The sequence below is a fragment of the Emys orbicularis genome, chromosome 10, assembly GCF_028017835.1.
Source record: "Emys orbicularis isolate rEmyOrb1 chromosome 10, rEmyOrb1.hap1, whole genome shotgun sequence".
In the NCBI taxonomy this organism is placed as follows: domain Eukaryota; kingdom Metazoa; phylum Chordata; order Testudines; family Emydidae; genus Emys; species Emys orbicularis.
The window spans coordinates 51,957,298-51,980,405 of NC_088692.1; the positions used below are offsets into that span (position 1 = coordinate 51,957,298).

The 23,108-nt window shown below is 50.4% G+C and overlaps 1 protein-coding gene across 1 annotated transcript in view; it reads right to left on the reverse strand.

Annotated features, from left to right (window-relative positions):
- The window catches only part of CSPG4 (chondroitin sulfate proteoglycan 4), a 75,319-nt gene that overhangs the window by 10,634 nt on the left and 41,577 nt on the right, over positions 1 to 23,108 (reverse strand). The window contains exons 2-5 of the mRNA XM_065412530.1: positions 20,447 to 20,610; positions 13,574 to 17,149; positions 11,755 to 12,234; positions 10,957 to 11,133 (exon numbers count right to left, since the gene is read on the reverse strand). Of these exons, the coding sequence (XP_065268602.1) occupies positions 10,957 to 11,133; positions 11,755 to 12,234; positions 13,574 to 17,149; positions 20,447 to 20,610 (4,397 nt within the window). The remainder of the gene's footprint in view (positions 1 to 10,956; positions 11,134 to 11,754; positions 12,235 to 13,573; positions 17,150 to 20,446; positions 20,611 to 23,108) is intronic.

The window sequence follows — 23,108 nt, forward strand, 5'->3', positions numbered from 1 at the left end:
TGCAGATAATCTGGTGGTTTCACAGGCACCATGCCACCCTGTGACTGGAGCCCAGCTGTTTGGAACTGATGTTTCACAGCACAAGCTGGGAAGCCAGGTGCTCACGGCCATAAAGCCAATTGTATTACCAGGGCAGCATCGTTTCTTGGTTAGAACAGGCAAGTGGAGGGCAGGACTCTGGGGTTCTATTGCCGACTCTGCCACTAACTCACCGTGCTTCCTTGGTCAAGTCACATCACCTCTCTGAGCCTCAGTTTCCCCTTCTGTGAAATGGGGCTAATGATGCTGACTCACCTCACAGGGCGCACATGTGGCTTAATGAATCTCCATTAGGCTGGTGAGTGAGAATTCATTCTCTCCACCAGCATCCTCTGACCCACATTTCTAACAGGCTTTGTGTCTTGGAATCTCACGCAGATTTCACCACGGTGCTTTCAACTGGGTCACTGGTTTTGAGCTCTCTCCACGTAACCCCACTCGGCCAGTTCTCCTTTCCATATTATTGTCTCATTTTGCTTGTGCTACAGTCTCTAACTGAAAAGCTTCCAATCCTACCATCCCTATCTAATGAGGCCATAAACTGTGCCAGCAAACCCTTGTGGAATGAAATGTAAACTAGCTATGCTTCCTGTAAAGCCATGATGACAAGTTGTAACTGTCTGGGAGCAACCTTCCTCAGGGTAATGAGCTATTACTATTATTTAGATTACACTAGCATCCAGAAACCTCATCTAAGATGAGGGCCCTGTTGCGCGAGGTGCTGTGCAGACAGTCTCTGCCCCAAAGAGCTTTCAGTCTACATAGACAAGACAGACAAAGTGTGTGTGTGTGTGTGTGGAGGGGGGGAAGCAGCTTGCCCCAGGTCACACTGCAGGAGGGGCATGAGCAACAGATCATGCAACGTGCATGGAATTTGCAAAGCATTTGGAATGTCTTCCCTGTTAGACTGATAACTGCTAGGTGTGGCCACTGGTCCCTGGACTCCCATGGGGAGGAGATGCTGCAGGCACCATTTACCCCTGCTGGGGCAAAGTTACACCGGGGGATGGATTTGGCTGGGAGACTTTCTAGTGCCTTAAATAACGGGTACATTAGATTTTACAGCCAGATATTTATTGTCTGCGATGAGCCAAATTCTTTTGGTCTTTAATGGGGCCAAATTCCCATAAAAATCAATGGGAGCTTGGCTCCCTGGAGGACTGTGGGATTTGAGCCAATGCCACTTTAGAAACGATCCAGAACCAAACCCCAGAGACCAGGCTGGAGGTTCTGATTTTGGGTATTGTGGGTCAGCCCCCGTCTCTACAAAACAGTTGGAAAATGAGGCCAGGCGGAGAGCGTGGAATTGATTTCAGCATGATGATGTGTGAGCACTGTCATGCTGTGCTGGGCAGGGCTGCTCACAGCAGGAAGTCAGGCCCAGACGCTCTTTGGCCTTTGAGTGGCTCCGTGTGTTAGAACAGGGCACACCCAATCCGTACACACTGCAGCCTCAGCTGGAATGTTAGCTCCCAGCAGACACTACAGTAAAATCACCCTTTCAGCTCTGGGTTTCAGGCACTCGATCTCGACTCGGGCAGTTTTATGTGCTCACCAAACCCTTCAGTTGAAAGCTTTCCATCATCTGATTGGGTGTAGCTGGTTCTCTTCCTATTGCAGTGACAGGATGTTGCCAGTTGCTATGGAGAAAGTTCTAAATGAAGAACATTCTTGGAACCCTCCAATTCTGGATTGGTGTCTTGGGCACACAACTCTGCCAGTTCTCCGTCCCAGCCTCCTCTTCCAGGGGACAGGAGGACAAGCTACTCCAAGACATAAAAGCAAGCTCCTGTATATCTGTGGTCATTTGGCAAGGGAGCGAGTACCCATTGTGTTCTACTGACTTACTTGATTCTCCACTCCCTGCCCTAAAATCTTATGTAGTGTGGGCTGTACATGACACCCCAGAGGTGGCTGCATTTCACAGATGAAGGGATCCCTATGATGCTATATATCTGTTGAGAAGCTGCAGCTTCTATTAAATGTGCTATATCTCCCTGCAGCTTGCATGGTGGAGATAAGGCCCAGATCGTCAAAGGTATTTCAGTGCCCAACTCCCCTAGGCATGGAAACACTTTGAGACTCTGGGCCTGAGAGCCCAATCCTGAAAACTCTCCAAGGGAGTTCTGGATCAGGCCCTAAATGACGGCAGTTACTAAAAACTGTACTGTAAAATTGTGGTCACAAAGGGCTTAATCCAGCTCCCCTGGGTGGTTATTATTTGAGGGCATCTCCTAAGCACAGATACACTATATGACATGAACGGCTCGGTCCCACAAGCCCTCCAACCATGAAGCAAGCAGTGAAGTCAGTGGCAGCTCTGTGAGGACTCCCAGGGCTGGACCCATAGCTCTGGAGTCTTGGGTGGAAGGTGCTCTCTAAATACAAGCCAGGATTGCGGGGAAACATGCCTGTTTCAGAGCGTCCCCTTTAGAGTCAGAGCCATCCCAGCGGAAGCTGCTGTTTCATTTGTGTCTGGGATCTAACAGCCCCTGAGGGTGGGAATAAATAGCTGAGGGCTCTGTGTTGCATTCAAGAGCTTTTGCATTCCCTCTGCCAGGTACCTGCGGCCTAATGAGGAAATAAGGATTTTTAATGGCAGGTAAATTTTATAGTGGGTTCAGCACCATCCAGAATTCACACTGGCTGGGGCTAAAATGTGCGGTTCTGAGCATGTGCAGCAGTGGCACATTTCCTAAGCCAATAACTCGTTGTAATTTATTTCTGCCTATTGAAAAGCATTATTCCCCATCACAGACTAATGGAAAGCACTGCAGCTCGGCAGACAATGCTTCCTGAGCAGCAGGGACGACTAATGGAATGTCTTGGGCCTTTACTCTTCGGGGTTTGTTACAGAAAGCCTGCTCCGCAGTCACTGAAGTGCTTAATTATATCCCACATCCCCTCTGAATTATTAAAGCTTTGCACTTGGTTTCTATTCTTACTTACTCGTCTTATTATATCCGGTCAGACTTCGTGTCGCCTGTGTTCTCTGTGAGCACCGGGTGTAGTTTAGAGACCAGCTCCAGGACTGCTTTAGCCTGACTTGGACTCACTAATGGGAAGGTGTTGCTGTTATGAAGTTTCAGCCCATGTACTGATTCCTTTCTGTGATTTATCAATGAAAACGCTTCTTTTAAAGGGGCTGAACATCTGAATAAACCCCAAACGATCTTTTTGTGTTTGCCTTGTGGCTGGTCAGTTTCACTTGTGTTTCTAGTTAGTTTTGCTTTTGGGCCACAGGGGCTGCAAGGTTGCAACCACAGGATGGCTTAAACACCAGGGAGGCAAACAGTAGCTGAGTTCAGAGCAGACAATGAAGTGGAATGGCTTTGTGTATCCCCTATGCTGGGGGCTGGAAGAGGTTAGAGCAGTCTGAGGGCTGCCTTGACTTTCATAAGAACAACAGAATGGCCATACTGGGTCAGACCAATGGTCCATCTAGCCCAGTACCCTCTCTTCTGACAGTGGCCAATGCCAGGTGCTTCAGAGGGAATGAACAGAACAGGGCTATTTATCAAGTGTCCATCCCCTGTTGTCCAGTCCCAGCTTCTGGCAGTCAGAGGTTTAGCCAGAGCATGGGGTTGCATCCCTGACCATCCTGACTAATAGCCATTGATGGACCGATACTCCAGGAATTCTTTTTTGAACCCAGTTATACGTTTGGCTGCACCCTTCGCAACATCCCCTGGCAATGAGTTCCACAGGTTGAGTGTGCGTTGTGTGAAGAAATACTTCCTTTTGTTTGTTTTAAACCTGCTGCCTATTAATTTCATTGGGTGATCCCTAGTTCTTGTGTTATGTGAAAGGGTAAATAACACTTCCTTATTCACTTTCTTGACACCATTCCTGTTTTTATAGACCTCTTTCATATCCTCCCTTAGTCGTCTCATTTCTAAGCTGAACAATCCCAGTCTTTGTAATCTCTCCTCATATGGAAGCCTTTCCATCCCCCTAATAATTTTTGTTGCACTTCTCTGTACTTTTTCCAATTCTAGTACATCTTTTTTGAGATGGGACAACCAGAACTGCATGCAGTATTCAAGGTGTGGGCAGATCATGGATTTATGTAGTGGCATTATGATATTTTCTCTCTTATCTATCCCTTTCTTAACGGTTCCTAACATTGTTAGCTTTTTTGACTGCCGCTGCACATTGAGCAGAGGTTTTCAGAGAACTATCCACAATGACGCCAAGATGTCTTTCTTGAGTGGTAACAGCTAATTTAGATCCCATCATTTTGTATGTATATTTGGAATTGTGTTTTCCAATGTGCATTACTTTGCATTTATCAACATTGAATTTCATTTGCTGTTTTCTTGTTCTGTGAGATCCTTTTGTAACTCTTTGCAGTCAGCTTTTGGACTTAACTGTCTTGGGTAATTTTGTATTGTCTGCAAAGTTTGCCACCTCACTCTTTACCCCTTTTTCCAGATCATTTATGAATCTGTTGAACAGCACTGGTCCAAGTACAAATCCTTGGGGAACCCCGCTATTTACCTCTCTCCACTGACCATTTATTCCTATCCTTTGTTTCCTATCTTTTAACCATGAGAAGACCTTCCCTGTTATCCTATGACTGCTTACTTTGCTTAAGAGTCTTTGGTGAGGGACCTTGTCAAAGGCTTTCTGAAAGTTCAAGTACACTATATCGACTGAATCACATGCTTGTTGACACTCTCATAGAATTCCAATAGATTGGTGAGGCATGATTTCTCTTTACAAAACCCATGTTGACTCTTCCCCAACATACTGTGTTCATCTAGGTGTCCGATAATTTTGCTTTTTACTATAGTTTCAACTAATTTGCTTGACATTGAAGCTAGGCTTACCAACCTGTAATTGCCACTGGAGCCTCTGGAGCCTTTTAAAAAAATTGTTGTTATATTAGCTATTCTCCAGTCCTCTGATACAGAGGCTGATTTGAGTGATAGGTCACATACCACAGTTAGGAGTTCTATAATTTCATATTTGAATTCCTTCAGAATTCTTAGGTGAATACCATCTGGTCCTGGTGACTTATTACTGTTTCATTTATCAATTTGTTCCAAAACCTCCTCTACTAACACCTGAATCTGGGACAGTTCCTCAGATTTATCACCTAAAAAGAATGTCTCAGGTGTGGGAATCTCCCTCACATCTTCTACAGTGAAGACCGATGCAGAGAATTCATTTAGCTTCTCCGCAACGGCCTTGTCTTCTTTGAGGGCCTCTTTAGTACCTTGATTGTCCAGTGGCCCCACTGATTGTTTGGCCAGCTTCCTGCTTCTGATGTACTTACATTTTTTTTTGCTGTTAGTTTTTCTGTCTTTTGCTAGTTGCTCTTCACATTCTTTTTGGGCTTTCCTAATTATACATTTACACTTGACTTGCCAGAGTTTATGCTCCTTTCTATTTTCCTCAGGAGAATCTGAGTTATAATTTTTAAAAGATGCCTTTTTGTCTCTAACCACCTCTTTTACTCTGTTGTTTAGCCTTGGTGGCATTTTTGTGGTCCTCTTACTGTTTTTTAAAATTTGTGGTATACATATAGTTTGAGTCTGTGTTATGATGGTGTTTTTAAAATGTTTCCATGCAGCTTGCAGGCATTTCACTCTGGTGACTGTTACTTTTAATTTCTAGTTAACTAGCCTCCTCTTCTTTGTTTATTTCCCCTTTTGAAAGTTAAATGTTATAGTGGTGGGTTTCTGTGGTATTTTTCCCCCTTCAAGGATGTTAAATTTAATTACATTATTGTTGCTATTACTGAACAGTTCGACTATATTCACCTCTTGGACCAGATCCTGTGCACCACTTAGGACTAAGTCAAGAATTGCCTCTCCCCTGGCCAGGACTAGCAGCTCCAAAAAGCAATCATTTAATGGTGTCTAGAAATTTTATCTCTGCATCCCATCCAGAGGTGACATGTACCCAGTCAATACGGGGATAGTCGAAATTCCCCATTATAATTGGGTTTTCTGTTTTTGTAGCCTCTCTAATCTCCCTCAGCATTTCACAATCACTGTCACCATCCTGGTCAGGTCATATATTCCTACTCTTATTATTCAAGCATTGAATTTCTATCCATAAAGATTTTATGGTACTGTTTGATTCCTTTAAGACTTTTACTATATTTGACTCTATGCTTCCTTTCACATACAGTGCCACTCCCCTTCTGTGATGCCTATTATATCAATATCTTCATTTAATTCTAGACACTCAAGTTTACCTATCTTTTTCTTTAGACTTCTAGCATTTGTACACAAGCACTTATAAAATTCATCAGTATTTAATTATCTGCCTTCATGTGATGAAACTGAATCTTGCAGTCCTTCCTATTAATGTTAAGTTTTGTACAACCTAAATCCTAAACCTAAATTGACCCGGCTAGGGTCCCTTTAAACAGCGAAGTCATTCATTTTAACAGCACAGAAATAGGCATGCAGCCATCCTTTCTGATGTTTGATTTTTTTAAAAAATGTCTACCGCTTTAAAACGCCAGAGCAGATTTATTTGTTGAAGCCCCTCTGGAAACAATCCCTCCCCGAGCTGACACAAGTGGGGCTAGTCAGTGTGTCGGCATGAACCCAGCGTCCTTAGGGGAAGGGCGGTTATCCTAATGGAAGTGCTGAAGGGCCCTTGGCTCTGTAACAAAGCTGGGTTTATTTCTGGGCTATGTTTTTAGCAGCACGCCCTGGAGGGATGCATATGTACATGTGAAGGCAGCTTGGTATTGCGGGAATGCACAGTAATGGACTGGGTAATAATAATAAGCCAACAGCTGAGGCTCCCCCCCACTCCCGCATCCCACTCTTGCAAAGTAGCAGACACAATGGCCCTGCTGTCCCGCCAACGATGCCCTGCTAGCTCTCTGCTCGGGTTTCTCCCAATGCAGCAAGTGCAGGGGTGCTTGTGAATGGGTGTTTGGCCTTCCCAGCTCTGAGCGCATCCTTTGAGAGTTGGCAAGGCAGCAGCGTCTCAGCGGAGCGAGAACAGGCGGGTGAGGTGGCTGGTCCTTTCTTGTGGTTGGAGTGCTGGCTCTGCCCACGTTCCCGTTAGAGAGCGTGGTTTCCGTGCCGTGTCAGAGGGGCAGGTTGAATGGGATCCAGAGCATTAACCAGGCAATTATAATACTCCTGGACTGTAGCACCTGTGATGGGGAGGGGAGGCGCTGCTGTGAGCTTGGCAGAAAAGGGATTAAAACGCTCTGTGACTAGAGGAAGCACCCCCAGCTGCCTGTGTCTGGAGCACAGGGGCTTGCTGGGTAGCAGGCCCAGGCCAACTCTGGGGAATAAGTTAAGTTCTCCCCAAGGCACTATTAGAGGGATGTCTGTGGGGAGTAGGGTGACCAGATGTCCCGATTTTATAGGGACAGTCCCGATTTTTGGGTCTTTTTCTTATATAGGCTCCTATTACCCCCCACCCCCATCCTGATTTTTCACATTTGCTGTCTGGTCACCCTAGTGGGGAGCTGGGTGCTGAGTCAGGGACTCTAGCTGGGGCAAGGGCTGGAGCTGAGGATGGTGCTTGGATTCAGCCGCCCCGGATGTGTTTCTTTACCTCAGGCTCTGGCTGAGTGAAGCCGTGTGCGGTTTGAGTTTGGCCTTAAAGGTGCAGGGCTGTCTTTACATTCACCATTTTCCTTTACCATAAAGCTTGCCACAGAGGTGGTTCAAACCCCTCCTTGGGGTGCAGAACGCTTTCCTGCTCCCACCAGCCGTTCAGCTCGCCAGACGCTAACTGAGCCCCGCGATCCTTTGTGTGGCCTAGCGTGCAGCGCGCTGGATGGGGCCTCAGGAGACCTGGCTTCTAGTCCCTGCTCAGCTGCTGGCCTGCTGGGTGACCTCGAGCAAGTCACAGCCCTGCTCTGTGCCTCAATTTCCCCATCTGTACAATGGAGCTACTGCTACTGCCCTCCTTTGTGAAGTGCCCCGAGATCTGCTGATGAAATGTGCTAGACAACAGCTAGGTAGTTATTATTATTATTGTACACAAAATACAAAGGCAGACAGAGAGGTGAAGCAATTTGCCCCAAGTCACACAGCAAGTCAGTGGCAAAGTTGGTCCTGGAGCCCAGGAGTCCTGGCTCCCACCCCCTTCTCTGGCCAGGCATGCACACTCGCCTCTCCCTGAGTTTTGCTTTTCACCTGCAGCTCCCGTGACTTCAGCTGGAGTTGGGGGTGCTCAGCACCTCTGCGAATCCAGCCCCAAGTTATAGGAACAGAAAGAAATGTTGTTAAATTAACCCTTGTGCTGCTGATGAATGGTGCGAGAGCCGCTTCCTTCATTAGGGCCAGGGATTGGCTCTTTCCTCCTTTGTTGGCCCAGGCTGGGAGCTCTCCGAGCTCAGCTACCATTCGCAGAGAGCCCGCAGGAGCCTGACTTGGCTTGATGTTAAAGCAGGTGCTTCCCTGGGGACTTGGTATCACTGAACTCGCCCCACTGTATCCAGTGACACTGCCAGCAGGATAATGTTCCTGTGACTGTGCTGGGCTCTTATTGCAGTACTTTGTGCTCATAATACTGGGTATGATAGTGCTTAACAGGGCAGGCCAGCGTCGTAACCCTGGTTAGAGACAGAGGCACAGACTAGCCCAAGGGCAAAGAGCAAGTTAATGGCAGAATGGAGAACAGAACCCAGAAGTCCTGAACCCCACCCCCCACTCTAATCGCGGAAACCCTGCTTCCCAAATGACATCATGCCCCATTTTTCCCCAAGGGAGGGAATTCCCCTACTGCAGAGTCTCTTGTTTGCCCTCGGTGGGTTGATCTGCTGAGGGCAGAGTTTACCAGGGGCTGGCTCAGGAAGGTATTTGTCAATAGTGCCGATGCCAGCAGTCAGGAGCAGGAAGGACCCTCAGTTGGGTGCTGAGGCTTTCCAGGCACAAAGGCTGCAGTGGTGCTGAGCCCCGGCCCAGGTGCCAGGCCAGTGCCCTACCAGCACAGGAGTGAAACTGGGGCGGGGCCTCCATTAGATGATCATGATGGACCCGTCTGACCTTAAGTAGTCTATGTAAAATCACCATGTAAGTGAGTCACACAGGCCAACCCTTTACAGAATCAGAGGCTGCAGAGTGGGCAATGCTGCCATCTTGTGTTCACCAGTGGCATTGCAAGGCAGAAGATGGAAAAACAGATGTAAAGATTTGACTGAGTTCATTTACCATCCAAGGAGCAGGTTTTTTTCTCTCATAAAAGCGTCCAGGTCAAGGGTCAGTGGAAAAACTGCACAAGTAGCGCAACTGCCTCAGTTCAACTGCTTTTTGCTTCCCCACACTTTGCTTTGCCCTGGCACTGCTGGCAGCCAACTCCTTAGCAGCTGGAGCCGAGACCCACAACTTTCCTTAACCCCCAGGGAGTCTTTTTGTTTTATAGTTTTCCTTCTCTCCTGACACCTGGGCTGGCATTTGACTTGTGAAAGCGAGTGGCTGAAAGCCACGAGAACAGGTGCTGGGCAAGCTTCCTGCAGCCCAGTTCTGTGGATCATCTTGATCCGGATCTGCAGGCCCCTGTGATTCCAGCCCTGGGATCCCCACACACAGGTCTACCTATGCACCTCAATCCTGACCTGCAGCGCCCCAGTGATTCCAGCCCTGTACCCCACCCAGCTCTGCTGGTGCCCATCAGTCCGGACCTGCAACCTTCCCTGATCCAATATCCCTTAGGGATTAAAATGCATCATTATTACACATGATCATATCAGCTGATTTGGTTTTCACCCAGGTCCTTGGGAGCAGGGTCTAATATGCTAACACCTGCTGCTCCACATGTCTTAGCATATCTTTGAGGCGGTCGGCCAGTGGATCAGTGACATGCACCAGCATCAGCAAACCCAGGCCCAGGGCATGATTGCTGGTCACCCCTAGTCTGTACGAAGGGAAGCACCGGATGCACACCTATCTTATGCATGCAGGAGGGATTCCGGCAGCACCATGCTGCCTTCTTCTTTCTCTGTTCAAACCCGCTGGGGCAGAGCACGTCACACTCCTAACACTGTCCTGGCCCAGTCCCCATCCCTGCCCCCTGGTCAGCCAGCAGTGTGCACTCAGCATGCAGGCTCAGGTGGAGTCACAGGGTCTTCAGCACTGGCTTGCCCCTTTCCCCCTGAGTTAGGCTGACATGCCCCGAAAGGCTTAGGGAGCCAGCATGAATGCAGGGTGCATTGCCCTCTCCCTGGGTCACACGTGGGCAGCAATAAGCTGTGTGCTGTGCTACCTGCTGTTCCTGCCCTGCTGCTGCAATGGCTCATCCTCTGTCCCCCACCCTGAGCAGTAGGGAAAACGGCCGAGATGTCGTTTGCAGAGGAGCAGAAGAGCAGAGTGAGACCTGGCTCCCCCAACCCCAGTGCAAAGTCAGGTTACCCAGAAGTGACTCTCTTCCCTGGGCTGAGTTGGAGGATGGCTGGGGATTGGACTCAGAGCTGGGCAAGCAGCATGGGGGGTTGCACAGGCCTGGTGAGGGCTGTGTGTGACAGGGTATGGCATGGATCAGCTGGGATGCATCTCCAGACTGGATGTTCCCCCTTCCTGCATTGGCACCTTGACAAGCATTGGGACACAGGACACAGCGACACAGACCTAGGCTGCATGGGGCTGCAGCAGCTGGGAGGGAATTCTCTTTAGCGGGAATGGGGGGCTCTGTATTCTGGGGGTGGGGCAGGAGCAGTGCTGGGACACAGTAGGGCAGGGGGAGACAATCCCACTGGTCAGGAGGAAAGGGCAAGGAAAGGGCAGACAGTAGTGGGGGGTGAGGTGATGGGGGCAGATTCCTTCTGGGTCTGATTCCCCCTGGGGGTCTAATGGGTTGCAGAGGGGAGGGAGGAGATGCATGTTACTGCTCTGAGGGGGCAGGAGATGCTGCCCTGGAGGTTGTATGGCTGGCAGCTTGGGTCACAGGAACAGAGGTCATGGAGCTGTGTGTCCTGGCAGGGGAGGTTACCTGCAGCCCGGCGTTGATGGTGATTGTGGGCCCCTCGTCATTGCGTGGCACGACAGTGATGGAGACGGCCTTGGGCTGGCTCTGCCGGTTGACCTCGGAGGCGTTGGCCACGATGGTGAAGCTATCGGCCAGGGACTCGCTGCCGTCGTGCACGTACTGGATGAGCTGCTGCTCCACCTGCAGGCAATGCAGATCTGAGGAGTCTGGGAGGGTCTCACCCACTAGCAGGCTCCTCCGGGAAGCCACCGTGCGGGTGGGCCTGACCACTCCCTTGTGCAGGGATGCCAAGGCCAATGGAACTACAGCAGGGGTAGCACAAGGCCCGTGCTCATCAGAGCAGGCTCAAGTGGAGCCATACAGGGAACAGGTCATCTGAGCTGCCATGGGGAGCTGTGGGAGGAGGACTGTGGTGATAAGCCTCACATAGGCCTCCTGTTCTGAGTTGTCCATCCGGGATGATCCCATCCCACAGACCTGGCTGTGTGCACAAACACCCCCCTCCCACGACACTGGGAGAAGATCTGTGCAGGGACCAAAGGCAGGAGGTGACCCTCTGTGCACCTTGAACATGAAAGAAACGTGGATCCCCTCAGCTGCTGCGTCTGTTCAGCTTCCTAACCTTCAGTATCCCTGGGGCCTGATTCTGATCTTGCTTTGCACAGGTGTAAATGAGGAGTAACTCCACTGGGATCTGTGGAGTTCCACCACTGGGGGATCAGGATCAAGCCCCTGGGTATTAACCTGGCACAAAGCCTATCTAGACATATCAGTCAGCCTCTGGAGAGGTCGGCTCCATACCTCATTCCAGGTGAAGAAGTGCAGGTTGCCCTCCTCAGGTCTGACCATGTTCTGGATGACGCCGTGTCTCGGGGGCTCAGGAACCATGAACTCCACATTCAGGGCTGTGAAATAGGCGCTGGGGATGGTCAGGATGTCTGTGGAGAGGGTTATGGAGCTCCCTTCAGTCACTGTGATGTTGTGGATGTCCAGGGGGACTGAAAAGGGAAGGACTTCCAGGTCCACCACAATCCCCTCCAGGGTCTCTACCCCACTAGCCGTGACATCCACGGTGAACTGGTCGCTCTGCCCCTCAGGCCCAGAGTGCAGGTAGAGCACTTGGCTTTCGTTGATGTCCTCCTGGGTAAAGGACTGAATGGGGTTCAAGATGGGAGGCTCGTTGGAGGTGCCGCTGTGGTAAACCATCATCAGGGATCCTAAGCGCGGGGGACTGGTCACCGAGTAGATAATCTCCTGAGGAGGGATGTCCTCGTGAACTACCTGTGTCCGTGAGAGAGAGAGAGAGTTGGCAAGGCCTGGTCGATTCCATCCTGTGATGGGAGAGGCACTTCATTCTTTCCGGTGGGAGCAAGGTGTGACTCCTCCCCCATTCACACAGGGAGCCCCACTCTCAGTTGGACAAAAGCTCCTGGCAGTGCCCAAAGGGGTTAAAGTGGGCATGATTTACAGAGCAGATGAGAGTGAGGCCTAGTCCATTCTACTGAATACCATGTGCCTGGACTCTGTTGCCTAGTGCCTGGTTCATTTCCACCAGTGACAAGGGGTGTCAAAGGCTACCACTCTGAGTAAGTATCATTGTACACCCACTGGGCACTGGTGGGAATGGCCGTGCAAGGAGCAGGGCAATGGAGAATATTGTATTCAGTGGGGCTGGTTCTTCAGGCTCCTTGTTTGCAGCGTGGCTCTAACCTGAGAAGTGGCTCTGTAAAGCTGGCATGGTGGGGTTCCATGCTCACTGTGTCTCCTGGCCCCCAGATCAGGTTTATGCAGATTGCAGCTACAAAGATGGGATTTGTTAGTGGCCAGCCTTGCAAACTCCCCTGAGATCTGAGAGCCAAGTGGGCCTCTCCCCTTCTCACACACCAGCAGTAATCGAGGCTCTCCAGGGCCGATTGTGCCTCCAGATCCACCTGTGCAACACCATTATCTCAGTGACACCTGTGCCAACCCACCGAGACCTGTTGAGGACATAACCTCAGACAACAGGATTGCACAGGTTTAGCAGAATTTGGACTGTTAGGATCTTCATTAGCAGTGCTGATGCACAAGGTGGTACGGACTCAGTCTGACTCCCAGATCCCAGGGGGTGTTTGCAGGGCTGGGCAGTTAGAACTGTATCCACACCCAACCTCCACCACCCCGTCTTTTTACATGCAGAATGAGAAACTTTGATCTGGAAATCGGTGAGTGAGGATAACCCCGGAATCCCACAAGGCAAAAGTACTGCATCATTCTTCGCGGTAAAACCGCAGTTTAAGGGATAAGTTTTCCATGCACCTCTCTTTGGGAGCTCCGCAGAGCACAGTAACTCGAGCCCTCGATTGTTTTCAGGGCTGATGTGTCTTGTGCAAGGCAATTATCACTGTGCATCATCCTCCCTGTGGGAGACACCTGCATTCACAGATTATTACCCTGTCAGTAGGAAAGATGTGCTGGGAAAATTCATGCCCGTTCTAAGCTCTTTCCCCTATTCAATTCCAAGAAGGTCCTGTAGGATTTACTAGCAGAATTTTGCTATCCCATGTCCTGTAGCCAGGAAGACACATGGGGGGAGGGTGAATAAAAGCCTGGGGAGATGCCTACAGAAGGTGTTACTTACCAGTAAATAGTCTTTCTTAATCTCAACTGGTTCTCCTTGGAAGATGTGTATCTTCTTGAGGTGGATGATGGTCAGGGGACTAGGATGGGTATCCAGGAACACAGTGATCTCCAGCGTGTCTTCCACAGCCACCTGATTAGCTTCCACAGAGAACTGGAACTTGTCCTTGGCATTCCTGCTGCTGTTGTGCTGATAGATCACTTCTCCTGCCAGCAGATCCTTCTGGGAGAAGGAAGTCACTGGCTGGCCCCCTTTCAGCACCACCCCCCACCTTGGCGGGGTAGTAATCTGGAACCAGATTTCCTCGTCGTTCCTTATGTCCATGTTGGTCTCCAGGCTGAGGATGGAGGAGTCAATGGTCTCCTGGCTCCCTTGGTGGATGACTAAGCCAGTGTTGTTGACAATTTGGATGTAGGGGTCCGAGGCCTGTACTTCCAGGAGGGCTGCAGTTTGGTGCAGGCCATCAGAGACCTGCAGCTGTATCCAGCCCCGGTCTGCTCCGGAATGGACAAAGAGTATCTTCTTCTTCCTCAAGTCATCCTGCGTGAAGCGATACACCTGGCGGCTCCTGTCATCAATGGAAATGATGCTACCAAAGAGAATGTCCTTCCTCACCAGCACCAGCTGTGTGTCAGAGAATCCGGAGTCCTGGTCTGTGAAGGCGATGTCATTGGTGGTCAACAGGCGCTGCCCGTTCCGCACTACGTTGAAGACCTTGCTCACTACCTGGACTGGCGGGTGGTCATTGATGGGCTGGATGGAGACTCTGAAGACACCTCTCACCTCCTCCGCATCAGAGTCAGCACTACCCTCGTCCTGCTTGACGGCCACAAATGGGATATCATCCTCTGTGGTCTCAGAGTTGTCATGCTGATACAGAAGCCTGCCCTGGAGAATGTCCTCATTGGTGAACTCTGTTATGAAGGAAGGCCAGTTGGATGGTGTCCTCCAGACCAGCTTCCCATGCGTCGGCCCTTCAATCACCTCATACAGGTAGTCCATGTTATTCAAACTCCTCACAAACAGGTGGTCCTTGGAGATGACAGCCTGCCCTCCTTCCAGGACAGATAGAAGGACATTGGTCAGGACAGGTGCATCTGGGTCACCCCCAATGCTTATCATATAGGTGTACATGGGGGAATACTGGGCATCAGCAATGACACGGAACTGGAAAGAGTCCTCAGTCTCTTTAGAGTTTCTGATTGTTGCACTGTAGCTTAGGTGTTTTCTCTGCAAGTCCTGTTGGGTAAATCCAAAGCCCTCTGTCAGCCTGCTACCGAGAAGCTCAAGGTTCCCCTTTTTGGGTGCCTGGATTATCATGTAGTAGAAGGAAACTGGGTCAGAGCTTGGATCCTCCAATACTGCTTCCATTTCCCTGGTGGTGATGTTTTGGTGCCGCTTATTCTTCATCTGAAGGGGGACCAGGGTCCTCATCTTGATGGTGGCCTTCTTGATCCTGATTAGGAAAGTGTTGTTTGGTAAGGTCTTCTGGCCAACTTGGACCTCAAACCTCAGCTTCTCCATTACATCTTCCAGATGGTGCTCAGGATCCAGGCTGAAGTACTGTATGCGCCCTTGCACAATGTCCTGCTGGTGGAAGGACTCAACTCTCTTCCACTCCCCTCCCATGCTCCCTTGCTTCTGAACTTCGCCATACCAGAGAGGCTCTGTGAGGCGATACAGGATGTTCACTCTTTGTTTCACGGCATTGGTCTCCACGGAGAGGTTGGCTGTGGTAACTGGAACGGCACTTCCTTGTGAGACAAACAGGCCAGTGTTGTTGCGCACTTGGATGTCAGGCTCTATAGCGATGACTCTTAAAGTGGCCACCGGGCTTCTTACCAAGCCATCGCTAACTTGGAAGATGACCTGTAACGCTGGGCCGTTCTGGTGGACGTAGACCATGTTGCCCGCTTCCAGGTCCCTGCAGGAAAACTCTTCTGTGGGCACCCCAGGCTTAAAGTCATATTCCACGTAACCTTCTTCCATCCTCTTGCCTCCAAGCAGCTGGAATTTCAGACTGTCACAGGGTGTGTCGTCATCAAGGGCCTGGATGATGTCCGTGCTTAGATGCTTTCGCGTATGCTCCAGAATCACCATGAGGTCTCCGTGGGGGAAGATCACCTGCGGGGCATCATTGATGGGGTTGATCTTTATTGGCAGCAGGTATGTCTGGCCTTGCCATAAACACTCAGGAATCCCCCTTCGGGTCGTGACAGTTACCTCCAGCATCAGCTGATCCATGGGACCCTCGGAGCCATCATGAACATACTTGACTTTCCGATTCACTATGTCTAGCAATGTGAATTTCCTTCTGCTCCTAGAGCCGTGGATGTCTAGTTCCAGCTGGCCATGCCTGGGTTCGTTTGTGACACTAAAGAGGACTTGAGACTGTCTGATATTTGCGCTGCTTAGGTCTATTGTAGGTTGGGTATGTTGCCATTCCAGGAAGGCCGTGCTTCCTTCAGCTACGACCAAGGGGCTGACGTGCAGCAATTTGGTGAAGTTAGCAAAGGCGGGAGGGAGGTTGGGGTCAAGGTGGCATGGTTCTACCACCGGGCCTAATGCTCCCTGCCAAATATCAGGAGTTGGGATGATGGGTGCCTCGTCCCGCTCATATGCGTCCTCATAATCTGAGTACTGCTCCTGCATCCTGCAGCCGGGTGTTATGTCCTTTGTGACCAGAGCGTCTTGCAGGCTCTTCTTCTCCAGGTTGACCCTCAGGTCCTCCATGCAGCCAACGAAGGAGCTGTTGGCAGTGCTGCCCCCTGAAGTGAAAGCAAGCCGGCGTTCCTTTAGCCTGTGGGAGGCATTTTCATTCATGCCGCCGATGAAGAGGCTGCCCTGGAGATCGAGGTAGCTGTGGATGCCCCTGTTGGAAGTCCTCGAGGCATAGTAGTCGACAAGGATCTCAAACTTGTAGATGTCCACTTGGAGCTTCACGTAGTGCTGCTGCTCGTCACTGATGAAGATGTTATTGTGCAGGATGACGGCCCCATTGCCTTTCTCCACCACCCCCCTCAGGCGCCCGTCGTAGATCTCCAGGTACAGGAAGTCATTCTGCAGCCCCGACTGGTAGATCAGGGGGGCGTGCTTGATGCTCGTCACGATCACAAACTCGATAGTCCCTTCTTCCCTCGCGCTCCACCCCGGGAAAGCGATATAAGAGCGTGGGCCCAGGAAGCCGAAGGGGTCATCTGGCCCGGCAGAGAACTCCTCGCTGCACCCCTCTCGAACCTCGTGGAACATTGTAGAGCCAACATCAGATGCCCACGGAGAGAGAACATCGAGGCCATTGAACTTCGCCATATGGAGGCAGCCTCTGAATGGAGAGCTGGACCCAGGGAGGTATGGCAGCTCCAGACTCCCTGTCCCGCCCACATAGAGGCCGTACTGAATGTCCAGCCGCTGTAGGGGACCTGGGATCTCCACAGAGGTGTTAAAGAGGCCATCCACGGTCAGAGTCATCCTACCATCTCCCACCGACAGCTCAGCATCATGGGTTACTAGATTATTGAGGCGTGGCCCTGCTGGAGATTGGATCGTCACTTCTTCTGAGCCCAGCTCTAGTCTGACCTGCAATGAGAGCGGGTGAAAAGTGGAGTTAGAACCTTGGGACAAGCCGAAAGTTCTCTGGGTTGGACAAGGATACAGGGCATGGCCTGGGTGTCCTTGTGCCCCAATGATCTCCAGCTGCCAAGACAGCCCCTTGGGGCAATGAACCACCAGATACAAGTCACAGCAGCCCTAAGTCTGCTCCCATTTATGCTGGGGACCAGCCCAGCTTTAGGCTGGCCTTGGGATAAGGACAGCTTAAAGATGGCTTAAAGATATCCTTGCTCTGCCCTCCCCTCTGGTTTTGCACCAAGCACAGCTCCATAGGACTGGGAGATCCAGACCTCTTTCTTCTTCTGTTTTGAAGATATAGCTGTTTCAGGATTGGCTGATGTGCTCTTGTCCCGTGAACCCAGCCTTGCAGAAAATGTTATGGGTCTCCAGCCAGACAACTAAAACTCACACATCAGAAAAAGCAGGTCCCTGCCCCAAAGAGCTTCCCATCTCTTTAATGTTAAAAACAAAGAAGGAAATGAAATGCAAAAATGATGCCGAGGCAATTGTAAGGTTGCATCGTTAAAATACATTTTAAAATGTAATGCAAAAACAACCGGGGCCAATTTCTCTTCAAGTGTAAAAGTTCAAAGCTGCATTGAACTCAAAGGAGCTACACCCATTTGTGCCAACACAGAATTTGGCCCAAGGTTTCAAAAGCAACATTAACATGGCTTCTTTGCACATCCTGGAGACATTGACATAGGCAGAGCTATATTAAGCAGCACATTTCAGAAGGAAAAACAGGAACAGGAAATACAGGGCAACTTACTGATGCCGCCTTAATGTTGCATTAATGCAGTTTGTTGCACACGAACGCACAGGGCGATCGATTGCCATGTAAAAAGCTCAGCATATGGCACAGATATGACACAGATGTGACACAGACCTGATAACTAATCTGTTCCCCCCATACCTAGAATGGGCAATACATTTGGGAGCTGTTGATAGCTGTTGGCAAGTGCTGGCTTTTGGAGGGTGGTCGCTGTGGATGTGCACATACATGTAGACAGTCTAGGTAATTCAGCGATAGGTCTTTCTCTGCTGCTTGTAACTGGGCTGTCTATCAATCTGTCTTGTAATTAAGCATGTGTCTGGTGCTCATCAGTTAGGGCTTGGGGGTCCCTTAGCCTGTGCATCTGTCCAGGAGCATAAGGAGAAGTCAGAAAGTCCTTTATGCCTCTGCACAGGCTGCCTAGACTAAACGTCTGGGTGTGCCGGGGTGAGTAGGTACCTGCGGCTCTCACCCTGGAATGGGGGAGGGGGGCATGGCAGGAAGTTGGTGGGGTTTGGCTATACCTCTCCCCCAGTGTGCTGGCCTGCAGAGCTGAACTGGGGTGGAGTAATAATTTATCGCTGGGTTTATAGGTGCTGGAATTAGGAGTTCTGGGGGTACTGCTGCACCCTCCTGGCTTGAAGTAGTAACAAACACCAAATACATGGTTTCTGCCTTCAGCACCTCCACTATAAAAATTGTTCCAGCACCCCTGGCTGGGATGGTTCAGCTAGGGCGGTGGAGCTGTGGATCAATCGATTGTCTGTCTGTCTGTCTGTCTGTCCTTCCCTCCCTTCTATCCATCCTAAGATACTCCCCCAGCCCCTCCACAGTATATCGAATTTGAGCACCAGACGCTTTCTCTAAAGGCTCCCTCCTCTTGGCTCCCACCCTGTCTCTGGGCCTGGATCAGCAGCTCCCATCCAGGCTCGTGTCTTGAGTAGGTCAGATGGGGGCAGCGTTTTGCAAGCAGTGGGGGCAGAGATCCTCATTGGCTGCAATGCTCTACCTCCCCCTCCCACACAGAGGAGACCAGCCCCGTGCTGACTCTTCATTCCTGATGTCCTCATTGCCTAGGGGCTGGCTTGGCTCTGCTCCGTAACCACTGCTCTCCCTGCCTGCCAGGGAAATAGCAGGCTAGGTTTCCTCAGCTGTCCCCACAAAGAGCAACCTCGGAGCCGGGCTAAGTAGAGGGTTGGAGGAAGGAACCTGAGGGACGAGGCGGGTGGGATCTCTCCTGACAGATGGCCTCCATTAGAGAAACCTCAACCCATCGTCTCCCAGGCGCTGCAGCCTGCCAGGCTCTGTAGTCCGTGGGGCAGCCCTGGCGGCTCTCTTGGGCCTAGAGAGGTGTGGGGGAAGGGAATGTGTGTTGGGGACACTCCTTCTTGTTCTTTCTTTGTGACAGACCCTGGTACAACCACACAGACAGGGGGTTCATCTCTCTGCCCCACTCACCCCTGCAGCAGTCTGGGCCTTTTCCCAACGGACGCCCTGGATTTGGACAGCGGGTCGCTTTTCTGGAGCTGTCCCACCCTGCTACTGGACTGTCAGCAGGTGCGGCATTAGCAACAGGCTCTTGTGCCGTGCTTGCACGACATCCTGACGGTTGCTACCTGGGCAGGTGGCAGGTGGGCTTGGATTAAGGGCTTTCAGAGCTAGGTAAAATAGCCAGCTTCACAGTGAAGGTGTTGGGGGGAGGGACGCTACAGGCTCTGTCTCACCACGATTAGCAGAGCTCCTGATTGGCAGCCAGGGGAAGGGGGGGAGGGATGGCTCAGTGGTTTGAGCATTGGCCTGCTAGATCCAGGGTTGTGAGTTCAGTCCTTGAGGGGGCCATTTAGGGAACTGGGGTAAAAATCTGTCTGGGGATTGGTCCTGCTTTGAGCAGGGGGTTGGACTAGATGACCTCCTGAGATCCCTTCCAACCCTGATATTCTATGAGTCTATGACAGAGGGCCAATTAAAAACAACTGTAGGGTTCAGCACAGATGGTGCAACCTGCTTTCAATAGCACTGACACACTGGACAATAGGCCAAGACCCACCCTCCCTCCTGGAGTTTCCTATCAAAGCCAGAGCTCCCTCCTGAGCTGGTTGTTTCCGGGGCTTCCCCCTACAGGATGTCCTGTCCCTCCTGCTCGGTGTCCTTTGCCTTAGACACGCCTGCTTGGTCTGACTGCCAGGGGAGGTAGCGCTGCACCCCGATCCCTGCTGAGCCTGGTCCCACAGGGTGTTTTGTGGCCTTGGTTAGTATCCAAAGAGAAGACGCTGTCCTTAAAAACGTGCGACATGGGTGGGCGTTACTGCCCAAATCACACTGCCAGACTCACAACCCCCCATTCCCCCAAGATCCCAGCCTCCCCACCGTGGCTTCTCACACTGGGTCAAATCTCGGGGTAAGCAGGTACAGCCCCACTGATGTCAGCGGAGACCTGCCCGCCAGTAACCTTGCTATGCCTGCTGCAAGGAGGAGAGAGCGTTGCTGACCTGCAGGACGCCGGAGCGGAGCTCCACCAGGAGATAGTCAGTCTGTCCCGCAGCCAGGAAGAGGAGCCCACTCCGCTGGCTTGTTGAAAACTGCAGGTGGAGCTGGACTGTGCTGTACGCCTCCACCAAGGGCATCTCCATGTAGCCGTCTCCAAAGAAAGAGGCTGAGAGGGAAAGAGAAGAGGTTCAGGGCCTGGGCTCCTGTTAGGTGACTCGAGCACCACATGGGGCCAAGAGAACCCCCCCCCTCTCCCCTGCAGAAGGGCCTCTGCCCTGTGACCTAGCCGTGGGGCTCCCTTTGCAGACCATCAGCTGTGTTCCTAGGCAGTCCACCAGAGGTTGCTGGTGAGCAACATGCGGCACACTCTCCAGTCAAAAGGGTGGACGTTTGGTCTACTGGACGGGGACTCGGGAGACCTGGATTTTATTCCCCGCTCTGCCACTGCCCTGCTGGGTGATGGCAAATCACTTAACCGCTTTCTGCCTTTGCTTCCCCTCCCACCCTTCGTCTGCCTTAGCTGTTAGACTGCAAGGTCTTTGGGGCATGGACGGCCCAAGAGTACCTAGTCTCGAAGGTGCCTAGCACATTGTGGCCCTGATCTCATCTGGGGCCTCTGGCACAACTGCATTACAACTGGGGCTGAGCGTCTTGCCCCCATAACGCCAGCTGCAGCCAGGCCAGGATGAGAGATGGGGAGTTAGGGATTAAAGCCAGCTCTTTCACTTGGCAGTGCAGAGCTCTGGCTTTGATAGGAAACTCCAGGAGGGAGGGTGGGTCTGCAAAAACTCAAGTGTCTTCGCTATTCGGGTTTATTTTTTTCTTAGCAATCTTTTGTTTTTAACCTCAAGGAACCACTCACAGGGCTAAATTAATGGGAGATCTAATCTCCTTGCTGGATTTCCATTAGCCAGGAATTGAAATACTCTAACCTCTCCAGCCCCTGTGTTGTTTCATCGCCCTGCAGCATTCAAAAACCCCGTGAAAAGCAAACACAAATACAACTGGAGGAAGCTGCACATACCCCTCACTGTCACTAGGTGGGGAAAGCAGGTCAGCAGACTAACACAAAACTGTCTCTTTTTGCTACCCGCTGCTCTCCTGAAGAGCGTTATAAAACCTCTCACTCTTCTGGTGTTCAGCAGTGCATATGCCCAGGGCAGTGTTATTTAAGCAGCTTCCCTCTGTGCCTCTCAGAGGTCCCTGTTGGTGTCACCTTCAGGAGCTGCCCAGCTCTGACAGGAACATGCTTCGCTCCACAGAAATGTGTTGCAAGTTGTTGGGCGTCGGCAGCACAGGAAAAAGGAAGGAAAGCGCTTCAGACAAATCCTTTCCCCTTTCCTGGGTGTCCCTTTCCAATGGGACGCCATAGAGCTGGGTGGTAAAGACGAGGAAGGCTGTGTTTCTTCTCAGAGTGCAGCTAGCATGAGATTGGGCTGGAGTGAGATCTTTCCTGTCATCTTTTCACAAGAGCTGGTGTGTGAGCCCCAGCGTTCTGGCCAAATTTCAGTTTCGGACATAAGGCTTCAGTAGCTGGAACCTCAACTGGTGTAAATCAGTGTAGCTCCATTGAAGTTAATAAAACGACCTAGATGTACACCAGCTGAGGATCTGGCCCGCTGACCTTATTCTCCCCTTTGTTTTAGGCAAAGGGTATGTATATTCTACCAAAATTTCCTCTGCCGTTGCAGTTGGATACTGTATTCTTCTTTATTCTCGGTGTACACTACTGCGTGCTGTTGCTTTGGACCATTCAATAGTTGCTGAATTTCACCCCCAAAGTGGCTTCTTTTCGGTGATAGGGAAGTTTATTCTTTTATATGTCTGTGTGTGCACAATGTATATCTGTACAGCTATCTATTTTCCATACAAAAAAAGCACATTCAAAGAATTTAAAATTACAAAATCAAGCATTCCAAAGTTTGTAAATGCTAGAATTAGGAGCAATCAGAAAAAAGCATGTGCTCCTGTAGTTAAAGATGCTCTCATAATGCACATGTCCAAGGGGGCAGAATTAAAGTTGCTCAGGCAACCCAAATTCTGGCATTTCCTAACTTTTAAAACTTTTGAGTGCTTGACTTTGCAAAGTTTTAGAACATTTTAATGTAGTTTTTGTATATATGTGTGTGTGTGTGTGTATTACTTAGTCCATCCCATGCTTATCTGCACATTGGGCTACCCACATTTGCCATCCTTGCCTGTCAACTGCCCTTCTCTCCAAATCTTCCCATTTCATGTTGAGGTGCTTGATGTCGTTCAGAACTGTTCGATTCCATGCCATTCGCGGTCTTCCTCTCTTTCTTTTTGCGTTTTCTGGCTTCCATTCAAGGGCGGTATTTGGTAAGTGTTCTTTTTCCATTCTCAGCACATGTCCCAGCCACTGATGTCTACTTTTGTAGATTATTGGTGAGAGGTATGTGTGTATGTATATGCATATATAATATGTATATGTGTATAGTATATATATGCATATATGTATAGAATATGTATGCATGGTAGATAAATATACAGACACAGTCCCAATCTGTGCAGTCTCTTAAATAAATATACAAGTTTAAAACAAAACTTTGCATGTTCCAGAAGCAACCTTAACTCTGCCCGGTATCACTGCCCAGTTTCAACGTATAGATCAGAGATCTTCTTACATTTTCCCATCCTCCATCG